Genomic DNA, 21,174 nt, shown 5'->3' on the forward strand with positions numbered 1-21,174 from the left:
CAAGCGGCGCCTCCAACCCTGGCAGTGCCGGCCTCCAGCCCCCCAGGCCGGTGCTGGCGGCTGCTCCCCTCAAGCGGCGCCTCCAACCCTGGCAGTGCCGGCCTCCATCCCCCCAGGCCGGTGCTGGCGGCTGCTCCCCTCAAGCGGCGCCTCCAACCCTGGCAGTGCCGGCCTCCAGCCCCCCAGGCCGGTGCTGGCGGCTGCTCCCCTCAAGCGGCGCCTCCAACCCTGGCAGTGCCGGCCTCCAGCCCCCCAGGCCGGTGCTGGCGGCTGCTCCCCTCAAGCGGCGCCTCCAACCCTGGCAGTGCCGGCCTCCAGCCCCCCTTGCCCTCGAGCCCCCGCCGAGTTGAACCCCCTTGGGCTTCCAGCCTGTAACTGCCCTTTTAACCCTCTCCTTCCTCCCGTGCCTCACCTTCTCAGACTCAGGCCAGGTCCTGTCGACACCTGCAGGGACACGGGCTCCTGGTGAGCCACGGACAGGCCTGGCAGGGCGTGGGGGGCTCAGCCTCCCACCTTGCTCTCGTGGGAGCTCCCCTCACGGGGCGTGCACGGGGATGAGGAGGTTCACAGACCCAGCAAGCCACGCCTGCAGCCTCGATTCTTGACTGTGGCTGCAAAGCAGACAGCATCACCGGAGGGAAGGGGGCTGGGCCGGACCTGCCTGAGGCGCTCTGCTCCTGGTGGGAAGGGAGCAGGTGGCCCCGTGGCCCTGGCACAGGACAGGGGGCGCCCGGGGAGCCAGGCCCAGGGAGGGCCCCGCACCAGACCCTCTTCCCCCATCTTGGTGCTCAGAGCTAGACCAAACCCGCTTGGGACCATCTCGAGCTGGACGCACGCTGCTTCCAGTTACATGGAGAGGACAGCCTGAGCCTTTTGAAAATCTAAGCTAAAGAGGCAAGCTGAGTATTTTGAAGTGTAATTTTTTGGGTAAATTATACCTGCATCTCTTTTCACTGTACATGCTCTGAACTGCCACAAAGCGCATCTTGTCTCTAAAGACCTGCCTCATCTAGGACACCCATATACTGCGCTGGTGGCCAAATTCAAAGCAAGCCATAGAAGGTGGGAGAAAGGCACTGCCCTTCCAGCCTGGGGTTTCTAGAGGAAAACGCATCAGGTTTCACGCAGATTTGTGCGGCATCACAGCGTCCTGCCTGCTGGGAAGGCAGTGCCACTATTTGAGTAAAGATGTCCATGGATTCTATTTCAAAATTAACCTCCCATAAAAATTTTTTTAAAAAGTCTTCCACATCTTCTGGAATTCCTGGAGCTGGGAGCAGCACCCTGCTTTGAGAGCAGCACATTATTTCTAGAAGGGGACGGTAAGGAAGAATCTGGATTGGCGCAGACGCCGTCTCGCCAACTGCACTTCAGGCCTTGAAAAGAGGCTCCACGAGGTTCCTACAAAAGCACCGTGCACGGCGGGGGTCCAGGTGAGGTAGGTCGGGGGCCCCGGGCGCACAGGCCAGTGGGAAGGCCTGCAGCCACCTGACGTCAAAATTGTCCAAACTGGAAACTGAGCCTTTCTGTTCCCAGACCCCAAATACTTAACAAAGCAACAGCAAAGAGAGGTAATCCCATATAACCTGTATTAGGTATCTTGTGCAGCGTAACAAATTAGCCCCAAAGTCGGCAGCCTAACACCACAGCAAGCTTTTTATCCCCTCACGCTCCTGTGGGCCGGGACTCGGCAGCTTAGAGGGGTGGCTTGGGCTCAGGGACACCCAGCGGTCCCAGTCGGGCTGTTGGCAAGTTGGCGCTGCCGCTGCAGGCTCGGCTCCGCATCCCGTGGCAGCCTCATGACGTGGCTGGCAGGAGACGGTCGGTCCTGTGACGATGTGTCTCGGGCGTCGCGCACCATCACCACGCCACGTTCTTTTGGTCACAAGTATGTCACAAAGTCTGCCAGGGCTGGTGGGTACCCAGGGCTGCAGGCACACCTGAGAGCCCGTGCCGTCCCGTCTATGGTAACGGACTGGACTCCCACTCTCCATCGGTGAGGCGTGGCGGCAGACGCAGTGTTGCAAAGCACAGGTTCTGTTCTGTAGGATGATTCCAGGGGTCCCCAGGAGCAACCTCAGAAGAGGCCTCTAAGAGGCACAGGGGCGGCCACACACCGACTTCCGGTAAAATCCATGGTGCCGTCAAAACTAACTGGAAACCTACCCTCAAATTAATTCTTCCTTCTCCAAAAGTAGTTTTACCCTGTGGACTTGTTTGTTTGAAACAGTCATTTAAAAACCTAACTGGAATCTAAATTTGTAAAATTATCTTACAATAGTCATAAAAAGTCTGGGAAGATGACTTCCACTCTTCTCTGAAACAACAGCTTTAAGGAAAAAGAGGCACGAGCAGTTCAGCTTCGGTCCCTCGAAGACAGACACCAACCCGTGCTCGACGCCCGGACTCGACGGGCCCAGAAAGGGGCGATTCTGCACCTTGACTGACTCTTGAAACAGGAACAGATAATTATGACAGTGATTTGGGCACAGACTGACTATATTTCTGCATATTTTATATGGACATAGGTGGCCATGAACCCAAAGAGAATTGCCTTCCTACCAAAAGAAAATGCCAAATCTGTTCTCCTTCAGAGCCAAGGCTTTCAGATACAGAAACAACTGGTGCCAACATAGAAAACGGGTTTTCTGTGTCACTTTTCTGTAAGTGACACACTGTAACATTTTGCAAATTTATCTCACTTAAAAGGTTTTTTTACAGTGAGACAATGTAATTACATTTTTTAAATAAAAACAAAACTAAAGAGTTCCCATAGATGCACATATAGGTAAAAGTATAAAAAGGACTGCAGTGGACACGGAGAAACAGATGGCAAGAGAGAAGCTCCACTAGACACAGCAGAGGCCCCGGAAGAGAGATGAGCCTGGTGGCCCACAGCTGACCTTGTGCAGAGAGCAGAGCAGCTGGGCCCAGAGAGAAACGAGCCCTAGGGAGAGAGACGAGTCTGATCCCAGCCTACAGCGAGATCGGGAGAAGCTGGCACCACGGAGCCTTGAGAGGAAGAGGGAGGCTGGACCCTCAGAGACCAGCAGCCGTCTCGCTCCAACATGCGGCCACAGACTTTGGTGAGGGAAGTAATTCATGCTTTATGGCCTTGTGACTATAAACTTGTATGCCAAATAAATACCCTTTATAAAAACTGAATTAAAAATAATTAATTTAAAAGAAGGATTGCAAGGACACACCAGATGTATAATAGTGGCTAACTCCTGGGAGAAGAAAATCACTTAAAATCTTCAGCTGAGAAATGGAAAAGGTATTATAATTAAAATAAGTGAAGCTGATTTATTTACCGCCCCTGCCCTCACTGTTCACTGTCTGCTCTCTGTCTGCTTGTCTCTCCCCAGGAGGCACAGGGAACCAAACCTAGGCCCTCCCACCTGGAAGAGAGGCACTCAGCTCCCTGGTCTGTCACGTCTCTTATTGTCTTTTCCTCTCTGTGTCTCTTTTGTTGCATCTGCTCCCAGGTATTTATCTAAGAGGAATGGACACATATATCCAGTCATTGATTTGACAAGGATATTCATGAATGCTTTATTCATAATAACCCGAAATTGGAAATAACCCGAAAGTGCATCAACAGGTGAAGGAATAAATCAATTGTGCTATATCCAGACAATATGGCAAAAAAAGAAAGAGAAAAAACAAAGAAATAACACACAACAACATGGATGAAGCTCGAAAATGTGAGATTTATGGAAATGGAGGGCAGATCGTTGGCTGACTGTGGTTAGAGATGAGACGCAGTACCCTGCGTCCTTACAGGCATGTTCTTGGGAACGAGACTGTACAGATAGAAAAACTACACCTGAGGCGGGAGGCGGCGACCAGACACACACGAGCACAGTGAGGCCGGAGCCCTGGGGAGGGCCAGTGACCGCACGGCGTCAGCTCTACGTTGTTCTCGCAAGGCCTTTCCCCCACGAAGCCGGGTGACCCGTGCGCAGCTCCTTTGGTATTATTTCTTACAGTTGCATGTGAATCGACACTTATCTCAAAATGAAAAACAAACTTGAGTGAAACAAGCAGATGCAGGGCTGCGGGGTGAAATCACATGGGCCCAGGGTCATCGCAAGAGCCTGGAAGTGACAGAGGGAAGAGGAAGATCCATGATAAACCAGTGGTCAGCAGGCGGGCAGTGCACGAAGGTGTGCAGGCCGCCCACGGGCTGGAGAAGGCCAGGAGACGGCCGAGCTCCAGGAGGAACGCGGCCCACCAGCCCACTACAGATTTCTGACCTCCAGCACTGGGAGGCCACCATCGTGCTGGCTGCAGCCACGAAGCGCGTGGCCGTTTGTTACAGCAGCAGTGGCAAACTAACGCACCCCACGACGAGCCATTCCTACATAAATACCCAAAGGCAGACAGAGAAGCTCCTCGGGACACGGACCGCGACGCCCGAAGCTGGCCACAGCCCAAGCCTGTCAGCAGTGAGATGAAGGTTATGGTGGGGTGCTCGCGAAGGGCGGCCGCTGCCACAGCAACAGGGATTCGAAAGGAGCCGGAAACCAAGAGGACGGGTAATGACACTCATTTAAACCTCAAAAACAGCAAAAGCACCCTCTGGGGACCCGATGGGGGTGGAGGTCGGTGAGCACAGGGGACCCTTGCACTGTCCTGGTGTCATACTTCACTTTAAAAAAAAGGTCATGTAGCCTATTTATGAATATCAAAAAATATATTATGTGTGTAAACTGGTCTGTTCCTCCAGGCATAGCCCCTTTGATTGTATTAGATTCAGCTGAGATGCCTTTGGTTAAATTAGTTACGATTAGGGCTTGATTCGGCCACATCAGTGGAGTGTCGCTCAGGCTGAGTCCCCGCCCACTTGGTGGGCTGACAAAACGGGCACTCACTCAAGAAGACACACAAGAAAGAGAGCGCCACAGACACGGAAGAGGAGAGAACTTTGATTCTGCGGCCCTGGGGAGAGATGAGCCATTGGCCTGATAGTTTACAGCCAAAGAGAAGAGAGCCTCTGAGCAGCTGAGGCCCGAGGGACCAGAGGTGCCCCCCCTTGCTTCATCACGTGGCAACAGACTTGGGTGAGGAAGTACCTCTTAGGAACCCTGAGTTGGGCTGTTTAGGGCCTTGTGACTATAAGCTTTTACCCCAAATAAATGCCCTTTATAAAAGCCAGCAGAGTTCTGATACTTCTCATCAGCAGCCCTTTGGTTAACACAGGTGGTAAAAACTTTCAAATAGAACACTTCAAAATTACAATACTACTCTTTCAAAACCCTCCATTGAAATGTAAGTTTACAAGCTGTTTCTCAATGTAACTAGGCATTTTTTCTCTCTCAATTGTTACGGATCATGGAACACTGGGAAGAAAAACAGACTCCTCTGCCGTGAGCAGTGTCCCGGACCCAGTAAACCCATTCGTCCCAGGGGCCAGCCTGCAGGCGCCAGAGGGGAAGGGAGACCCTCACAGGGGAACGCGACCCCTGGAGGTCAGCTCGACGCGGGAGTGGCCGTGACGGCCGCCCAGCCCTGTGAGCGCACGGAGCACCAGGGGCATGCCGGGCGAGCTGCGGGGACGGGATGCCAGCAGGCTGGGCGCGCCTCCACGAAGCCTGGGGGAGGACACGGCCACGACGGGGACGGAGCAGAAAGCCTCTCCCTTCCGCGTGCTCCCAGCACTGTCTTTACTTAGAGTAGGACCAGATGGCCCAAACCACCTACAAAACTGCACCCCGGCGAAAAAGAACTGTTTTTTAAAAAATCACAAGCGAGTTTTGCTTAGCAAAACAGCTCCTGTACTGTATTAGTCTGCCAAAGGGGTGCTAATGCAAAGTACCAGGAATCTGTTGGCTTTTATAAATGGTATTTGTTTGGGATAGAACTTTATAGTTCCAAGGCGCCAAAGAGTTCAACTCAAGGCTGCTCTCCCACCAGAGTCAGTTGATGTGTGTTTTTCTTGTTCTGTTTTTTTTTAAAGATTTATTTTTCTCCCCTTCCCTCCTGTTGTCTGCTCTCTATGTCCATTCACTGTGTTCTGTGTCCACTTGCATTATTAGGTGGCACCAAGAAACTGCATCTTTTTTGTTGCATCATCTTGCTGCATCAGCTCTCTGTGTGTGCGGCGCCACTCCTGGGTGGGCTGCGCTTTTTTCACATGGGGCGGCTCTCCTTGCAGGGTGCACTCCTTGCACATGGGGCTCCCCTATGCGGGGGACACCCCTGCGTGGAATGGCACTCCTTGTGCGCGGCAACACTGTGTGTGGGCCAGCTCCACACGGGTCAGGAGGCCCTGGGTTTGAACCCTGGACCCTTCATATGGTAGACAGACTCTCTATCAGTTGACCACGCCCGCTTCCCAGCTGACAGGTGCTGAAGCGAGGTGGTCACTCATCTCTGCAGGGTCCAGCCTCCCTCTGGGTTCCTCTCTCAGCTGCAGGCTTGCCTCTCAGGGCTTCCTCTTTCCTGGTAAGGCTTGTTTCTTTCCAGGCCTTCTTCTGTCAGTCTTGGCTTTCTCCCCTAGGTCAGCTGCACACTATCGGGTGAATGGCTCATCTCACCCTGGGGCAGGCAGGCGTCTCCTCTCGCCCACCCCTCACCAGCTCTGGGTCGGGGCGGGGACTCAGCCTGAGTCCTGCCTCACTGATGGGGCCCAATCAGAAGCCCTGAACTGATGTCATCAAGTAAACTAAATCAGAGGCACTTCACTGAATTTGATACAACCTAAGGGTATCACACCCAGATGCACAGATTAGTGTACAAGCATAACCTTTCTCTTTTTGGGGCTCATAAATAATCTCAAACTGTCACATATACCAACTCATTTTGCCGACTGCTGAAACCCGCCTTCCTTTCGTTGAGTCGGCAGAGCTCTGGGATCCTGGAGGCACCGGACGCTCGGGACCCCTCTGCTGCCTCGCCCGAGCCTGGCTGCCGCCTGGCACAGCTCTGCTGCGCCGCTTTCTTCTGCCTGAGCTGGGCACAGCCTCACGCGCAGCCCCAGCTCTGCCCTCGTCCCCCGGAAGCGCTCTGTTCCTGTGGGGGCAGCGGGGGCCGTGGCTTCCTCCTGACGGGGCGGAGGTGGTGCCCACCCCAGCCCCGCCAGCCCCTACCTCTGGGGACTGGACAAACACTCAGCACCACTCAGCCTATTTCCTTAAAATGAAAAACACACTGGGCTGATGTCCACAAAGAGTCCTTCGAGCACCAGCCTCTCATTAACTGGATTTTCTAGAAAATCCAGTGGCAAAAGAAAGGTGCTGCCATTTAAGTGGGACAACAGAGTCCAGGTCACACCAGTGGCAAAACGAATGGGTGGGAACCGCAGCCGTCCTCCAGGTGCTGCCGTGGCCGAGGCTCGTCAGAGGCAGCTGACGACGCACTTCTTGTTTCCTCAGGAAATAAGAAAACCGCAAAGGTGGGGCCCCTTTCATGCCGAAGGGGAGGAGGGGAGGGGAGGGGAGGGGAGGGGAGGGGAGGGGAGGGGAGGGGAGGGGAGAGACGGGCTCCCCTCTCCCGCTCGCCAGGGCCTGCTTCAGCTCCAGGACCCCGGCCACGGCACAGGAGCTGGCCTCCACTCTTCCCTGAGCTGGGGGGCTGGGGGTCCAGAGCCCATCTTCACCCACCCATTTTATAGTGGCAGAACATTTTTTTTTAATCCCAATATGTCAAATTTCAACCTTACCAAAGTTCAAATACAAATATTTACTTACAAGGCCACAAATCTTGTTCTAGAGTCAAGAACTTTAATTTTGTGGAAACTTTCAGGAACATGTGTGGGAGTGCAAGTAGGAATCTGCTCCAGCTCCTGACTTGGTAGCTTTACACTCAGCCCATCAAGTCCTCACGGCCACCCCCGGGATTGTCACCGTCCTCTTGAGGAGGCCAGAGACCAGGGAGGCCGGAGCTGGGGAGGGTGGAGCTGGGGAGGGTGGAGCTGGGGAGGGTGGAGCTGGGGAGGCCGGAGTTGGGGAGGCCGGAGCTGGGGAGGCCGGAGCTGGGGAGGCCTAGTGGAAGGTACCTTGGCGCTAACAAGGTCTATCTGTATATAATATACATATGGAACAACCAATCTGCAACGTTAATATTTCCCATGAGCTATGATACAAACTACCTGCTAGAACTCAGAAGCGTAAGTCATTGGAAGCTGTAACTTGGGAGCTGCTAAGATAGAATGTGTGGTTTCGGAAAATCATTCCTAAGGCTAACGGGCCCCAGAGGCACCCCAAGCTGAAGAGGGGTGCTTGGGGGAGGCAGGGTGGCTGGCCCTGCTGGTCAGGCATGGCTGACACCTTCCTTAAAAATGCCTTTTCTAAAACGAGAGAGGATGTGGAGAAACAGGAGCATCCCTCCTTCTCGGAGGGCACAGTGGTCAGTCACTGGGAAGGCAGCCGGGCAGCTCCTCAGAAAGCCAAGTACAGAGAGACCACAGGCCCCGCAAGCCCACTGCTAGGTATGTTCCCCGAAGGACTGGAGGCAGGGACTCAAGGACTTGCACACCGATGATCACAGTGGTACTATTCAGTTGTCAAAAAGTGGAAGCAACCAACGCATCCATCAACCAAGGAATGGGTAAATAGAATGGTCCATCCATGCAATGGACTATTTTTTTTATCCCCCCCCCCAGTTGTCTGTTCTCTGTGTCCATTTGCTGTGTGTTCCTCTGTGACCGCTTCTATCCTTATCAATGGCACCAGGAATCTGTGTCTCTTTTTGTTGTGTCAGCTCTCCGTGTGTGCAGCCGCCACTCCTAGGCAGCCTGCACTTTCTTTCGCACTGGGCGGCTCTCCTTACGGGGCTCACTCCTTGTGCGTGGGGCTCCCCTACGCGGGGACACCCCTGCGTGGCAGGGCACTCCTTGCGCGCATCAGCACTGCACGTGGGCCAGCTCCACACGGGTCAAGGAGGCCCTGGGTCTGAATCCTGGACCTCCCATGTAGTAGGTGGACGCCCTATCTGTTGGGCCAAGTCCGCTTCCCACAATGGACTATGATTCATCCGTAAGAAGGAAGGAAGTCCTGACACATGCAGCAATATAGAAGAACCGTGAAGACATCGTGTCGAGGGAAATAAGTGGGACACAGGAGGACAAATACTATCTGATCCGCTGATGTGAGATAATTAGGCTAAGCAAAGCCATACTCAGGAACTAGAACACAGGTTACGGGGCATGGGGGCGGGGAACGGGGAGTGAGAGCGTAACTGGCACAGGGCTTCTGTTTGAGGTGATGAAACATTTTAGAACTGGACAGTGGTGATGGCGACATATGGTGAATTTAACTAACTACTGAACTATGTATCGGACTGTAGTTAGAAGGGGAAATTTTAGGTGGTCTATATGTTACTAGAATAAAATTTTTTAAGTGGAAGAGGCGTGGCAGTATTTCAAGGAGCATGACGTACATAAACCACTCTTAAAGTTTAGAAAACAAAGATTAACGGATGGACGGATGGATGGACAGATGGAGACGGATGGATGGATGGATGGACGGACGGATGGATGGATGGATGGAATGGCACAGCAAATGTGGCAAAATGTTAAAAGTTGGCAGATCTGAGTTATCTGGGTGGTGGGTATATTGGAATACTCTGTATGGTTTTTGCATTATTTTTGCAACTGTCCTATAAATTTGAAATTACTTCAGATTAAGAAGTTGGTTTTTTTTAAAGTGGAAGAGGGAGGCAAAGAGCCAGTCAGCCGGTGACGTGACGTGAGCAGCTCGGTGGCCCTGCTGTGAAGGTGGAGGAATGGCCACAAGCCGAGGAACGTGCAGCGCCTCCGGAAGCCTCCGGAAGGCAGGCAGGAAGCCGATCTCCCCCAGAACCTGCCATCCCTGTGATTTTAGCCCACTGGGACCCAGGCCAGATTTCTGACCCTCAAAAAACCATAAGATCAATTTGTATTGCTTTAAGAAAAAAAACTAAAAAGGCCTTCATCCTTGTTCTCCTAGAAATGCGATGGAATAGAAAACACTCCTCTCCAAGATGTAAGAAATCACCGGCGGACAAACGGCCTCCATCGGGAGTGCGAGTGTGCTCCGAAAGCCTGCCCGCCTGGCCGGGGTGGGCCGCAGCCAGGAGCGCGGCCCCCGCGCCGCCCACCAGCGCAGCGCCTTTTCTTAGCAACTCTGGCTCATCTAGCGAGCGCTTCTCTGTTGCCCGGGTAACCCAAGCGACTGAAGACTCTGACAACAGTACGCGGCCTAAATCACTTGTTGGAGTCTAAAAACACCTTCTGCTAGACAGCTGCCTCAAGACGTCGGCACAGGCCTCGCCTCTCCCGGGCGCTGGTCGGCTCTCGACACCTGAGCGTTAAGAAGACTGACCTCAGAAGCCTCCACCACCGCCACCTGCCCGGCTCAGCCAGGTGTCATGGGACGGGTAGGAAGGGGCCGCCCCACCTGGATGAGCTCATCCTTGAGTCGTCGTGCCATGTTCCAGCTGCGCCGCCGGCTTTTAGCAGACAAAGCCGCGAGCGGGACACCTACCGTGATTCGCCAAAGCTCGCGTGCCTCTGCCTGTGCACGGCTGGCAGGACAGGACGTGACTTTTCCTTGGGCTCGGGATTTGGCTCAGTGGAGGCTCAGTAGCTCTGGGGGTGGGGGCTGCCCCGAGGGGCATCTGACAGAGCCTGGAGACCTCTGTGGCTTCGGGACTCAGCGTAGGGTGCTGCCGACAGCCTCTAGGAGAGCAACCCGGCCCGGCGCGACGGTGGGGCCGAGCTGGAGGGGCTCGAGCTGACCGCAGCTACTGGACAGCAGTGAGGCGAAGGACAACGAGAGCACAGTGGACAAGGGCGTGCGCTCTCACAGCCGCCACTCGGCCTCCAGGCCGCGGGCGCGGGGCCGCCTCTGCCCCCCTGGTGTGTTTCAGTGCTCAGGACGCCCTGGCTTGCTGCCTTCTTGTCCAGCACTGTCCACAGAGCTGATTTCAAACTTGCCTGGAGAGGGCGGAGGGGCCTCCTGGCAGACCCTCCCCGAGGCTGCTAATCACCCCCTGCCCCCCCCACCTACCCCCACGGTACAGAGACGCTTCTCAGCACAGAGAACAGCGAAGGCCAGCGTCCGGCCCTGCTCGGAAGCGACTCCCCGTTCCAATCTAATATTCTTCCCTAAACTGCACTGGCAGCCCCCCAAGGCCGGGAGAGGGCAGAGCCCCCAGCCCCACTGGGCGTGCCTCCTGGCCACACGGAAGGGCTCAGGACCGCACCTGCTACTTAGAAATATTCCAATATTATTTACTAGTTTGGGACACAGGTGCAAAAATATGTTCAGATCGTGAGGGACCCACTTTTAGCTGAGCTCGGGAGCTGCCCGAAAGTGACGTGGTGGATAGCACAGAGGCTGCGAGACAGAAAACCAGGTCACCGGAGCCTACAGGCGTCAAGTAACACGTGGCAGCGCCGAGGCCCAAGGAACGGCAGCGGGTGTGCCGCTTCTGCTCGGCGGTCCCTACAGCGGCAAGTAGCAAAGGGTGCCGCTGCGGTGGGAACGAGCAGGTGAAACCTCTGCACGCCCTTCCACGGTCCACTCCGTGTCTTTCTCACCTCTTTTAAATGTTAATGTTCTACATTTAACTAATTTCTAAACCATGTAAAATTAATGATCACATTCACAACAGCCCAAAGCTGGAAACAGCCCAAGTGCCCAGTGACAGCGAATGAGGAACAAAGTGCGGTCCACAGGAAGATGGGGCACTACTGGGCCGGGAAAAGGAACGAACTGCACGTGCTACCGCGCAGGGGCGACAGGAAGACGTGCGGAGCGGAGAGGCTGCTTTGAGCGTGTCCCGAGCGGGTAGGTCACCTGGGCCAGACAGCGGCTCGCCTCAGCGGTCGTCAGGGGCCGGGGGGGTGGGGGACGGGGAGTGGGCTCGGGGTCTCCTCTTCGGGTGGCGAAAGGCAGACAGCGGTGCTGGCTGCCCAAACACTGAGCAGAGAGAGCCGCCAGTGGTACCCGTGACATGCCGTGTAGGAAGGACATCCGCTGACCGAGACCAGTGCTCGCCCAGGTTCCTGTGCGCAAAGCCAAGCAAGCCCCAGCGCTGGCCCCGCCCCACCCCACGGCCGCAGGAGCCCCTCCCGGGCCACTCCCTTTTCCCAGCCGCAGGCCCCCTGCTTAGGCACCCTCAGCTTCAGGGCAGTGCCCCTCGGCAGCGAGCCTGGCCGGCGCCTGGCCGCCGTGTCGGACACCCCTCAAGAGGGCTGTGCGGGCGCCTTGGCTCAGAACGTGCCATCAGTGCTCCCTGCACTCACGCCACCCACCCTGGGGAGGACCTGGGGCCCACGGGAAGGTGGGGACCCAGCACAGTGGACCCAGAAGCCTCGGGCACAAGCTCTGGGCCGTGAGGGGCACGCTGAGCTCAAGAGCACCTGTGACAAGCGAGAGGCTTACTTGAATCGCGGCTGCTAAACGGCCACCCTGAAGCTGGCAGGAAGGAGGGGAGCGGGGAGCTGGCCCGGCTGCTGTCCTCCACCTGCTGAGTGATGTGCCGGACGGTCTCCTTGTTCTTCCGATTCTTCCTCCGGCCCGTGGGCTGCCAGCCGTCCCCCGCACCTGGGTCGGAGAAGTTCTGTGCTGCTTCCTTCGCGGGAGGCAGCTCGTGGCCGCCATAGTGGGACGGTGACATCTGCTCCTCTTTGATGCGCAGAGACCCGTAGCCCCCATCTCCGGACCACAGGGGCTGGGAGGCGCCGTCGTCGGGGCCATCGGCCTTCGGCTCCGTGTCCTCCTTCCCGTAGCTGCTTCCTCCCTCGTGGCAGCTGGCGATGGCCGAGTCCCCGGAAGAGTTGGCGGGGCTCGTGCGCCGCGCCAGCCACGGCGAGATGCTCCTGCCGGCCATGACGGCTGAGATGAGCGCGTCCGTGCCGCCGCCGGCCGGGGCGCCCATGTCCAGCTCCGCGAGCTCGTCGGACGCGTCGGCCTTGATGCTGATGTCCAGCGCCGCCTTGATGAAGTCGTGGCACGCCTGCACGATGTCGGTCATCTGCAGGAAGCTTGCGGCCGACATCACCTCGATGACGTTGCCGCTGCTCAGCGCCAGGCGGGCCGAGTACATGAAGTCGATGATGGCCTTGAAGCCCTGCGCCGTGACGATGTCCAGGTGGGTGACCGTGGCCTGCTCGGACGTCTTCTGCACCTGGCAGTAGAGCGTCTTGAAGTAGCGGCTGCTCCCGAGCAGCACGTTCTTGTGCGCCTTGAAGATCTTGCCCTCGACGACGATGCATGCGTCGCACAGGACGCCGTGCCGCCTCTGCTCATCGAGCTCGCGGAGCAGGCGCCGGTAGTGGGACGCGATTTCCATATCTTCCTGCCGGTTATTCATCTGGAAGCCTTGGTGTTTCCCCTCTACGGACTCTGCAGGGGAGAAACAGAAGAGTGACTACGAGGTCGGCACAAACACACTGCGCAAAGCGGCAGGGTCGACGCGGGCGACGCGGGCGGCGTGGGCGTGTGAAGGGCTGTGTGCGCCGCCGGCCCCCGGCCCGATGGCGCGTGCCCGAACACGCAGCGGAGGGGCGCTGGGCCCCAGACCCCACCTCTACCTGGAGCCAACCAGGAAGCGGCCACAGACGCCGGCGATGCCAGCACAGGACTGCGAGGGACCCCGCAGCACCGCGGGGCAGCTGGAAGGAACCTCACATGCGGCCACCACCCTCGGCACAGAAACAAAGCAGACCCCCACGCTGCTGGAAGCAGCTTGCCTACCCAAACCGGCCCTCCAGGTTAAAGAGCCCAAGTGGTGGCTGGAGCCCCCTCCACGTGGCTAAACACAAACAAAAACAAACCCTGGCACCACTAACACCCACACAGCAATAAGGATTTAGAGCAGACATCCAAAGCCTCAGCCCCTCAAAACTTCCAAAATTCTGAGCTAAAGCTAACTTCAGAGGCTGCTGGGTCCCTTCCTACACCTGAACCAGCAGCTCAGCTCCAAGAGGTTTTCCATGTCGGGGGAACGTGGGAGAAGCAGTTAGGACTGCTGGCCCCACCCCACGAAACACAGCGGGGCGCAAGAGAACCACAGAGCTGTCGGAACGTCCCTGGACTTGGGGCGCACAGCGCACACAGGTGCACGAACACACACACGCATGCACACACAAGCGTGCACACATGACACACATGTGCGTGCACACACACGTGTGGACATGCCCACAGGCTCGTGTGCATCCGTGTCCCCACACACGCAGTTACCCCAACCTTCTCTATCCCATTCTGTCTCTCACTGCTGCCTGAGAGGGACAAGGCGGTCGGGGCCGACCTTTCGCTGTCAGGCACCCCGTTTTCCCGCCGGTGAGCCAAGCGGCGGAGCTCTGCTGACCTCGGCAGGGCAGTTAGGGTCCTTCCTGGAAGAGCCGTCCCACACAGCTGAACGCAGCCCCAGCTGGGAAAACAGGACCGGGGCGCCGGGGGAGAGAAAAGTGGGGGGAGATGTAAGTGCGAGGGGCGGGGGAGGCGGAACTGTGAGGTACGGGGGAAGACAGGACTGGGGCACGAGGGAGTCCCTCGTTTTACTACATACGTCTTTATTCAAATCTGTTACAATAAACGTGCATTCCGTCGTCTCCCAACGTTACCTGAAATCATCTTTCGAATGCCCTTGTGAGAAGAGCAGCTGTCCCCTTAATACCAAACAGGCTGGGGAAAGAGGAGTCGCAGGGGCGCAGGGGCCCGTTGCCCCACCTCAGACCCCGGTCCCCGGCTGCTGCCAGGTAAATGCGGGGAGTTTCCCACCTTCCTTGCAGCGTGGCTGTGCCTCGTCTGGGGCCGTGAGCAGCGCTGGGTGGGGCGCTAAGGCCCCTCTCCCCTTGGTGCCCACCCAGTGGCTGGACTGTGGGTGTGGCGGCTGACCCCCCAGGGGGCCCCACCCTGAGGGCCAGGAGTTGGCACACCTTGTGCCCCAGCCTGCCACAGAGGCCCCGACCAGGCGCCCAGCTCGCCCTCCCGCTACGCGGTGGACCCTGCACCCACAGGCCATGGCCCGCGGAGAGGAGCCCCACGAATGGCCTGCAGCGCAGGCTGGGGCGCAGGCTGCAGTTCTCGGCCTGGAGCTTGTCGGCTTGGGGGGCTGGCCCAGCCCAGGTCGGTGGGCACATCCGATGGGGCAGCTCCACTCTTGACATGTGTCACCGCGTGCACAGGTCAACTAGCCATCGAGGAAGAGAGCAAACCACACTTCAAATGGGGGGAAATGTCATTGTTCAAAAAAAGCACCAGCTCAGCGTCTGCGGTCCATCTGAGTGAGACCGTGACTGGGGGCAGTCTGATAGGAGGTATCAAACCCTAGGTTAAAATTAATTATTTAAAAAAAGCTCTGGGGAAAGAGGATTTGGCTCAACGGATAGAGCATCCACCTACCACATGGGAGGTCCAGGATTCAAACCCAGGGCCTCCTGACCCGTGCGATCAGCTGGCCCACGTGCAGTGCTGATGTGCACAAGGAGTGCCGTGCCATGCAGGGGGGGGTTCCCGCGTAGGGGAGCCCCACATGCAAGGAGTGCGCCCTGTAAGGAGAGCCGCCCAGCACAAAAAAAGTGCAGCCTGCCCAGGAGTGGTGCCGCACACATGGAGAGCTGACGCAGTAAGACGACGCAACAAAACGAGACACAGATTCCGGGTGCCGCTGACAAGAATGCAAGCAGACACAGAAGAACACACAGCGAATGGACACAGAGAGCAGAAAATGGGGGGGTGTAGTCACCCCTCGGGCTGAAGTGTGGTTTGCTGGCCTGGCGAGGGGAGCGGCCGCGGTAGGCCTAATTCCGCTGCCCCCATAATAGGGTGGCTGGTCGGACTCACCGCCACCCCTGAAGGGAGCTCGGCATGGGCGCAGAGTGCCCTCGGGCCTCCCCTTCTCGGCAGCCATGCTTCCGCGGCCGCCCCTCCTCCCGGATGGCGCCACACGATGCCTGTAGGGCAGCACCCTTCTTCTTCTTTCTCCCTGCGCAGGCGCAGGGCGGAAAATTCCAGTCTGCCCTTTTCCCCTCCCCCGACAGCAGCAACAGCCAGGCGTGGGCGGGAAACTCAAGTCTGCCCTCCACCCCAGCAACAGCAGCCACCAATCCCTAAACCCTGCCCCTTCCCCCAGCAACAGCGACAGCCAATCCCTAACCACCACCCCTCCCCCGTCCAGTACCACCCACTGACCTTTCACCAGCAACCAATCAGAACAGGGCGTGGCTTCGACCAATCAGCCTTCCCCAGCCCCTATAAAACTGTTGCCTCTCCCTCAGTAAAGTGGACTCGCGTGTTTACCTTGTCTCCGCGGTAGTTCTTCTGCCGTGCACCCTCCAGTCCTGAGAGCCCCCGACAAGGGCCTGGCCTCCCTTGTCCCCAGTTCATCGCCTGCTTCTCCGGGCGACCCCTTCATCGCCTGCTTCTCCGGGCGACCCCCTCGTCGCCGGCTTCGCTGGGCGACCCCGTCAGCCGAACCGCGCAACCCCTGTGAGACCGACCCCTCGTCTGCTGCCGGACCGACCCCTCGTCCCAAGTGGGACCGACCCCTCGTCCACAGCTGGACCGACCCCTCGTCCGCAGCCAGACCCCACCTCTACCGACTGAGCAAGCCACCGCGGGGGGGGGGGGCGGAGAATAAATTAAAAAATAAAAAATAAATCTTAAAAAAAAAAAAGCTCTGGGTCACCTGTCACGTATCTCAGACACAGTCCCAGCAAGATGAGTGTTGGGCGTCAAAGAGTAAAGTTGTTCGGTATCCTGAGGATGGGAAATGTCCTCATTTATTGATGGTGGAAGTCTCCAGAAGTAGTATCCAAGGGAAAAAAACGGAAAGGGGGAGTAATAATACCCCAAGGAAAGTTTTGGAGCAGAAACTAAGGAAAACTGCACAAGCGGCACATCCCACGCTGGGCCGGGGCCAACCCGACGGAGGGCACGGGTTTCCGCGTATCCGGATAACGGTGAACCTGGCCTGGGGTCGCTTCAGGAGTTAACAGCCTTGAACCACCTGCTGGACAGATGCGAAGCCCTTTGCTCTGTTTCAGATGTTGAGGTTCCTGCTTACAGAGCCAGGAAACTGCCTCACTGTGGGCCACTGAGTCGCTCTCCCCATATTTCACCAGAAGGCGGAATCTTGGGGCAGAGGAGCCAATGTGGGACCAGGGCAGTGCACGCCAGGCGCCCCAGAGCACTGTCCTCCACTCGCCTCTGAAAGAAGCACGGTGCCATAGGTGCTGCAGGTGCCGCAGGTGCCGCGGGTGCTGCAGGGGCCACGGGTGCCGCAGGTGCCACAGGTGCTGCAGGTGCCACGGGTGGCTGAGCGCTTCCTGCCCAAACGCCGGGTTTGCTTTTGAGGACGACCATGTTCTCATGAGCACCAGAACGACCTGAACAAAGCCAAAGGCCCGTCCACAGGTGGGGCGATCCGCAACATAGGCCCCGTCGGGAGAAGAGGCGAAGGACTCGTTTCCTGCGTCTGCCCACCTTAGGCCCGGCTGGAAGCTGGACGGTGTAACCGAACGGGTCCATCTCCAGCCCACTGATTTATACTGGAGCTGCCTTCAGAAACCCCGCCTCATTCCAGAGACACACAAAGGCTTTGAACGATTGACAGAGAAAACACGAGTTACATGTACCTATGCAGATCTGATACTAGCACACACGAGAAAACACAAGCGATAAATGGCATTTGGTTTCAGCTGCAAAATGCTCATTTAATACACTAAGACACACATACACTAAATTTTCTATAGGCAGGCATATCTTTTTTTTTTTTAAAGATTTATTTTATTTATTTCTCTCCCCTCCCCCTCCCCAGTTGTCTGTTCTCTGTGTCCATTTGCTGCATGTTCTTCTTTGTCCGCTTCTGTTGCTGTCAGTGGCACGGGAATCTGCATTTCTTTTTGTTGCATCATCTTGCTGTGTCAGCTCTCCGTGCCTGCAGTGCCATTCCTGGGCAGGCTGCACTTTCTTTTGCGCTGGGCAGCTCTCCTTACGGGGTGCATTCCTTGTGAGTGGGGCTCCCCTACGCGGGGGACACCCCTGCGTGGCAGGGCACTCCTTGCGCGCATCATCACTGCGCATGGGCCAGCTCCACATGGGTCAAGGAGGCCCAGGGTTTGAACCACAGATCTCCCATGTGGTAGATGGATGCCCTAACCACTGGGCCAAGTCCACTTCCTCAGGAAGGCATATCTTGAATAATTCCCATATTTAGGGTAATTTCTATGTTGAAGCGTCAAAATCAACTTTAGATCCATTTAAGGGTCTGTAAACCTTTTTTGTAAAAATTGATTTATTTTTAAATTTACTTCTCTCCCTTTCCCTCCCCCTCCCAGTTGTCTGCTCTCTGTGTCCGTTCACTGTGTGTTCTGTGTCCGCTTGCATTCTTGTCAGCGGCACTGGGAATCGGTCTCTTTTTGTTGCATCATCTTGCTGCATCAGCTCTTGGTGTGTGCGGTGCCAGTCCTGGGCGGGTTGCACTTTTTTCATGCAGGGCGGCTCTCCTTGCAGGGCATGCTCCTTGCGCATGGGGCTCCCCTACGCGGGGTACACCCCTGCGTGGCACAGCACTCCTTGTGTGCAGCAGCACTGTGCATGGGCCAGCTCACCACACAGGTCAGGAGGCCCTGGGTTTGAACCCTGGACCTCCCATGTAGTAGGTGGACGCCTTATCAGTTGAGCCAAATCTGCTTCCCTGGAAGCCTTTCAATTTGGTACTTCTGAAGAAGGAAGATGTTCTTTTTTTTTTAGGAGGTACTGGGATTGAACCTGGGACACTGTACATGAGAAGCAGGCGCTCAACCGCTGAGCTATACCTACTCCCCATGAAGCTGATTTTTTAAAGAAAACATGGGCAGGACAATTGGTTCTGATACTACCTATTGATTTATGGTCACTTTTTTCCTAATTTGTCCTCCCTTTCCATCTAAAATCATAAGTTTCTGGAATTTAATTATTTTATTTTTGTTTAGCTTTCTAATATAATGATATTCCTATTTCCCCTATTTATAATGACAGATTTTTCTGTAATTTAGGTGTGACTAAACCTGTTGGCCATGAAGATTTTGTTATGTACTAGTCAATGGTTTCTGTGAAATGGAATTAAATTACTTCCATGAGGTTTGGGTGCATTTTTTAATTGTCTAGAAAAATTGTCATTTCCTGCCACCAACATTATTTTCTTGTGCTAATTTATTCAATTAATTTTGCAAAATGAGGACCACTAACACGGGTGCCAGTTATCTTGTTATTGTCTTATTACGGTCATAAAAAGAGAATTTAGTTTTCCTTGTATTTGGTTTGCTGGGTGGTATCGTGATAATTCTCTAGTTTTAGTATTTGAAAATAAAGAGTATGAGTCCACAGTGGCCAACTGAAGACGGAACTGCTGCTGACAACTATGTGTTGGGCTTGTGATTTTTAAACGTGGGCTTAGACTGCACAGGTAACTCCTGAACTGGAAGTGTCAGGATAAAACTCCAACATTCTATTCTTGCAACATTTCCACAAGTTGCTTAAACAAAATTATTATTCTGACTGTCCCTGCTTCCCTGTCTCAGTGTAGAAGTGCCTGTGTTTTTATTTATTGTCCTGATCACAGATCGAAACTTTTTTAAAATGTTTTTTTTTTGTTTTGTTTTTTTTGTTTTTAGGGTTTGCCATTCTTATTTATTGAGGATAGTACTTCCCTGGGTCAGGCCAATCTCCCATTTCTTTTTTTTTTTTTTTTCAAATTCTACTCAAAAAAATATGGAACGCTTCATGAATTTGCGTGTCATCCTTGCGCAGGGGCCATGCTAATCTTAACTGTATCATTCCAATTTCAGTATATATGCTGCCGAAGCGAGCACTTAAATGTATTTTGTGTGATATTTTATTTGTATACAGTGTTGTTGATAAAATATTTAACCAGAGCATTATATTTTAAACATTAAGGTGTAATATATGTTAAATAAAGTTATTTTTTAATTAAAAAATAAATTTAAAAAAGCTTTGGGTGGAGCTCTGTGGATGAGCACCTGCTTTTCATGCACAACGTCCTGGCACCTCCTAACAAAAAAAAATTTAAAAAAAAAATAAAGCTTTGAGCACCCTATGTTCAAATTCAGAAGGTGACCATTTCACTATCTGATTTCCTATTTGAATTAGAAATCTCTCTACTCGTCAGCAAAACATATCTTTTAAGAATAGGGAGAACAATGAAAAGAAAATGCCAGTGACATTTTATGGACACAATGTCCCTTCACAGGACTTGTACCTCTAAAATAATTTCAAAAAAGATTCTGAAAGTTCTGGAATAGATTATTATTCAATCAGGGCAGCTTAAATATCAATTATGTATTTCATGGTGATTGTGAAATTTAAAAAAAATAAAATTTTCATTTGGGAAATAAAGCTGTGCAATCAAAAGAAAAGGCCGAGACGGACTAAATGGGAATTCTGCCGTGGGAATGCTCGGGCTCTAAGCCAAGGGTGAAGAGTATTTGAATTTGTATCCAACCTAATCCTCTTTCGGCATCAGCGCAGCGCTCATGGGTCGGTCCACCTCCTAGCAGGAGGCTGGCTGGACCACCGCCCTGCTTGCCGGCTGCTTCGGCAGCTGCAGCCCTCGGCAGGGACAGGTCCTGCACTAGTTGTGAAGCGATACGACTGCAGCAAGTGGTGAGAAGTAAACCCCGCCCTGAGACTGAAGCACGCTGTTTTCTTCTTTGAGGGGAAGGATGGACAGACACCTCCTCCTCTCTGGATGCATTGAGCTCCTCCACGGAGCACAGGTGCTCTCTTGCATCCAAAGGCCCACCTGGGTCCCTCCCCTGGAAAGGGGCCCTTGCGTAGAACAGCTTGTGGCCCACTGAGGGCACAGGCACTAAAGTATGGACAGGCAGGATGAGAGCGCGGTGCCAACGGGGGAACTGCTGCTATACTGGTTTCTAAGACAACCCAAAAGTTGGACCAGTGCTACCTCCAAGTTACGCTGTTGCCCCAGTGTTTTTCCCAAGCACCACCTCTGCTTTTTACTTATTTTGAGTAGGGTACTCCAATATTTATTTATAGCTTGCTATCTCAAGATACTTTGATTTCAAACAGAATCCTTATGAGACGGTGCTGGCTTCCAAAACAACTTGAATTTGCGTTCAGATCACAGAGCCAAACTCCAAAAGACACTAACCCAAAGGGGGCTGGGCGTGAGAATGTGAGAAGTCGCCCCGCCCCTCCACAGGTGACACCCCCCAGG

General features: G+C 54.7%; 1 protein-coding gene and 1 non-coding gene across 5 annotated transcripts in view; both read right to left on the reverse strand.

Moving 5' to 3' along the window:
• The window catches only part of ZBTB46 (zinc finger and BTB domain containing 46), a 76,226-nt gene that overhangs the window by 32,712 nt on the left and 22,340 nt on the right, over nucleotides 1-21,174 (reverse strand). For all 4 annotated transcript variants that reach the window (XM_058287319.2, XM_058287322.2, XM_058287320.2 and 1 more), the window contains exon 2: nucleotides 12,375-13,337. In XM_058287319.2, coding sequence (XP_058143302.1) covers nucleotides 12,375-13,337 — 963 coding nt within the window. The remainder of the gene's footprint in view (nucleotides 1-12,374; nucleotides 13,338-21,174) is intronic.
• Nucleotides 19,683-19,789, reverse strand: LOC111764081 (U6 spliceosomal RNA). Its single transcript, XR_002796779.1, has one exon. It is a non-coding gene; the product is annotated as a U6 spliceosomal RNA (small nuclear RNA).

The sequence above is a fragment of the Dasypus novemcinctus genome, chromosome 24 (assembly GCF_030445035.2).
Source record: "Dasypus novemcinctus isolate mDasNov1 chromosome 24, mDasNov1.1.hap2, whole genome shotgun sequence".
Lineage (NCBI taxonomy): Eukaryota > Metazoa > Chordata > Mammalia > Cingulata > Dasypodidae > Dasypus > Dasypus novemcinctus.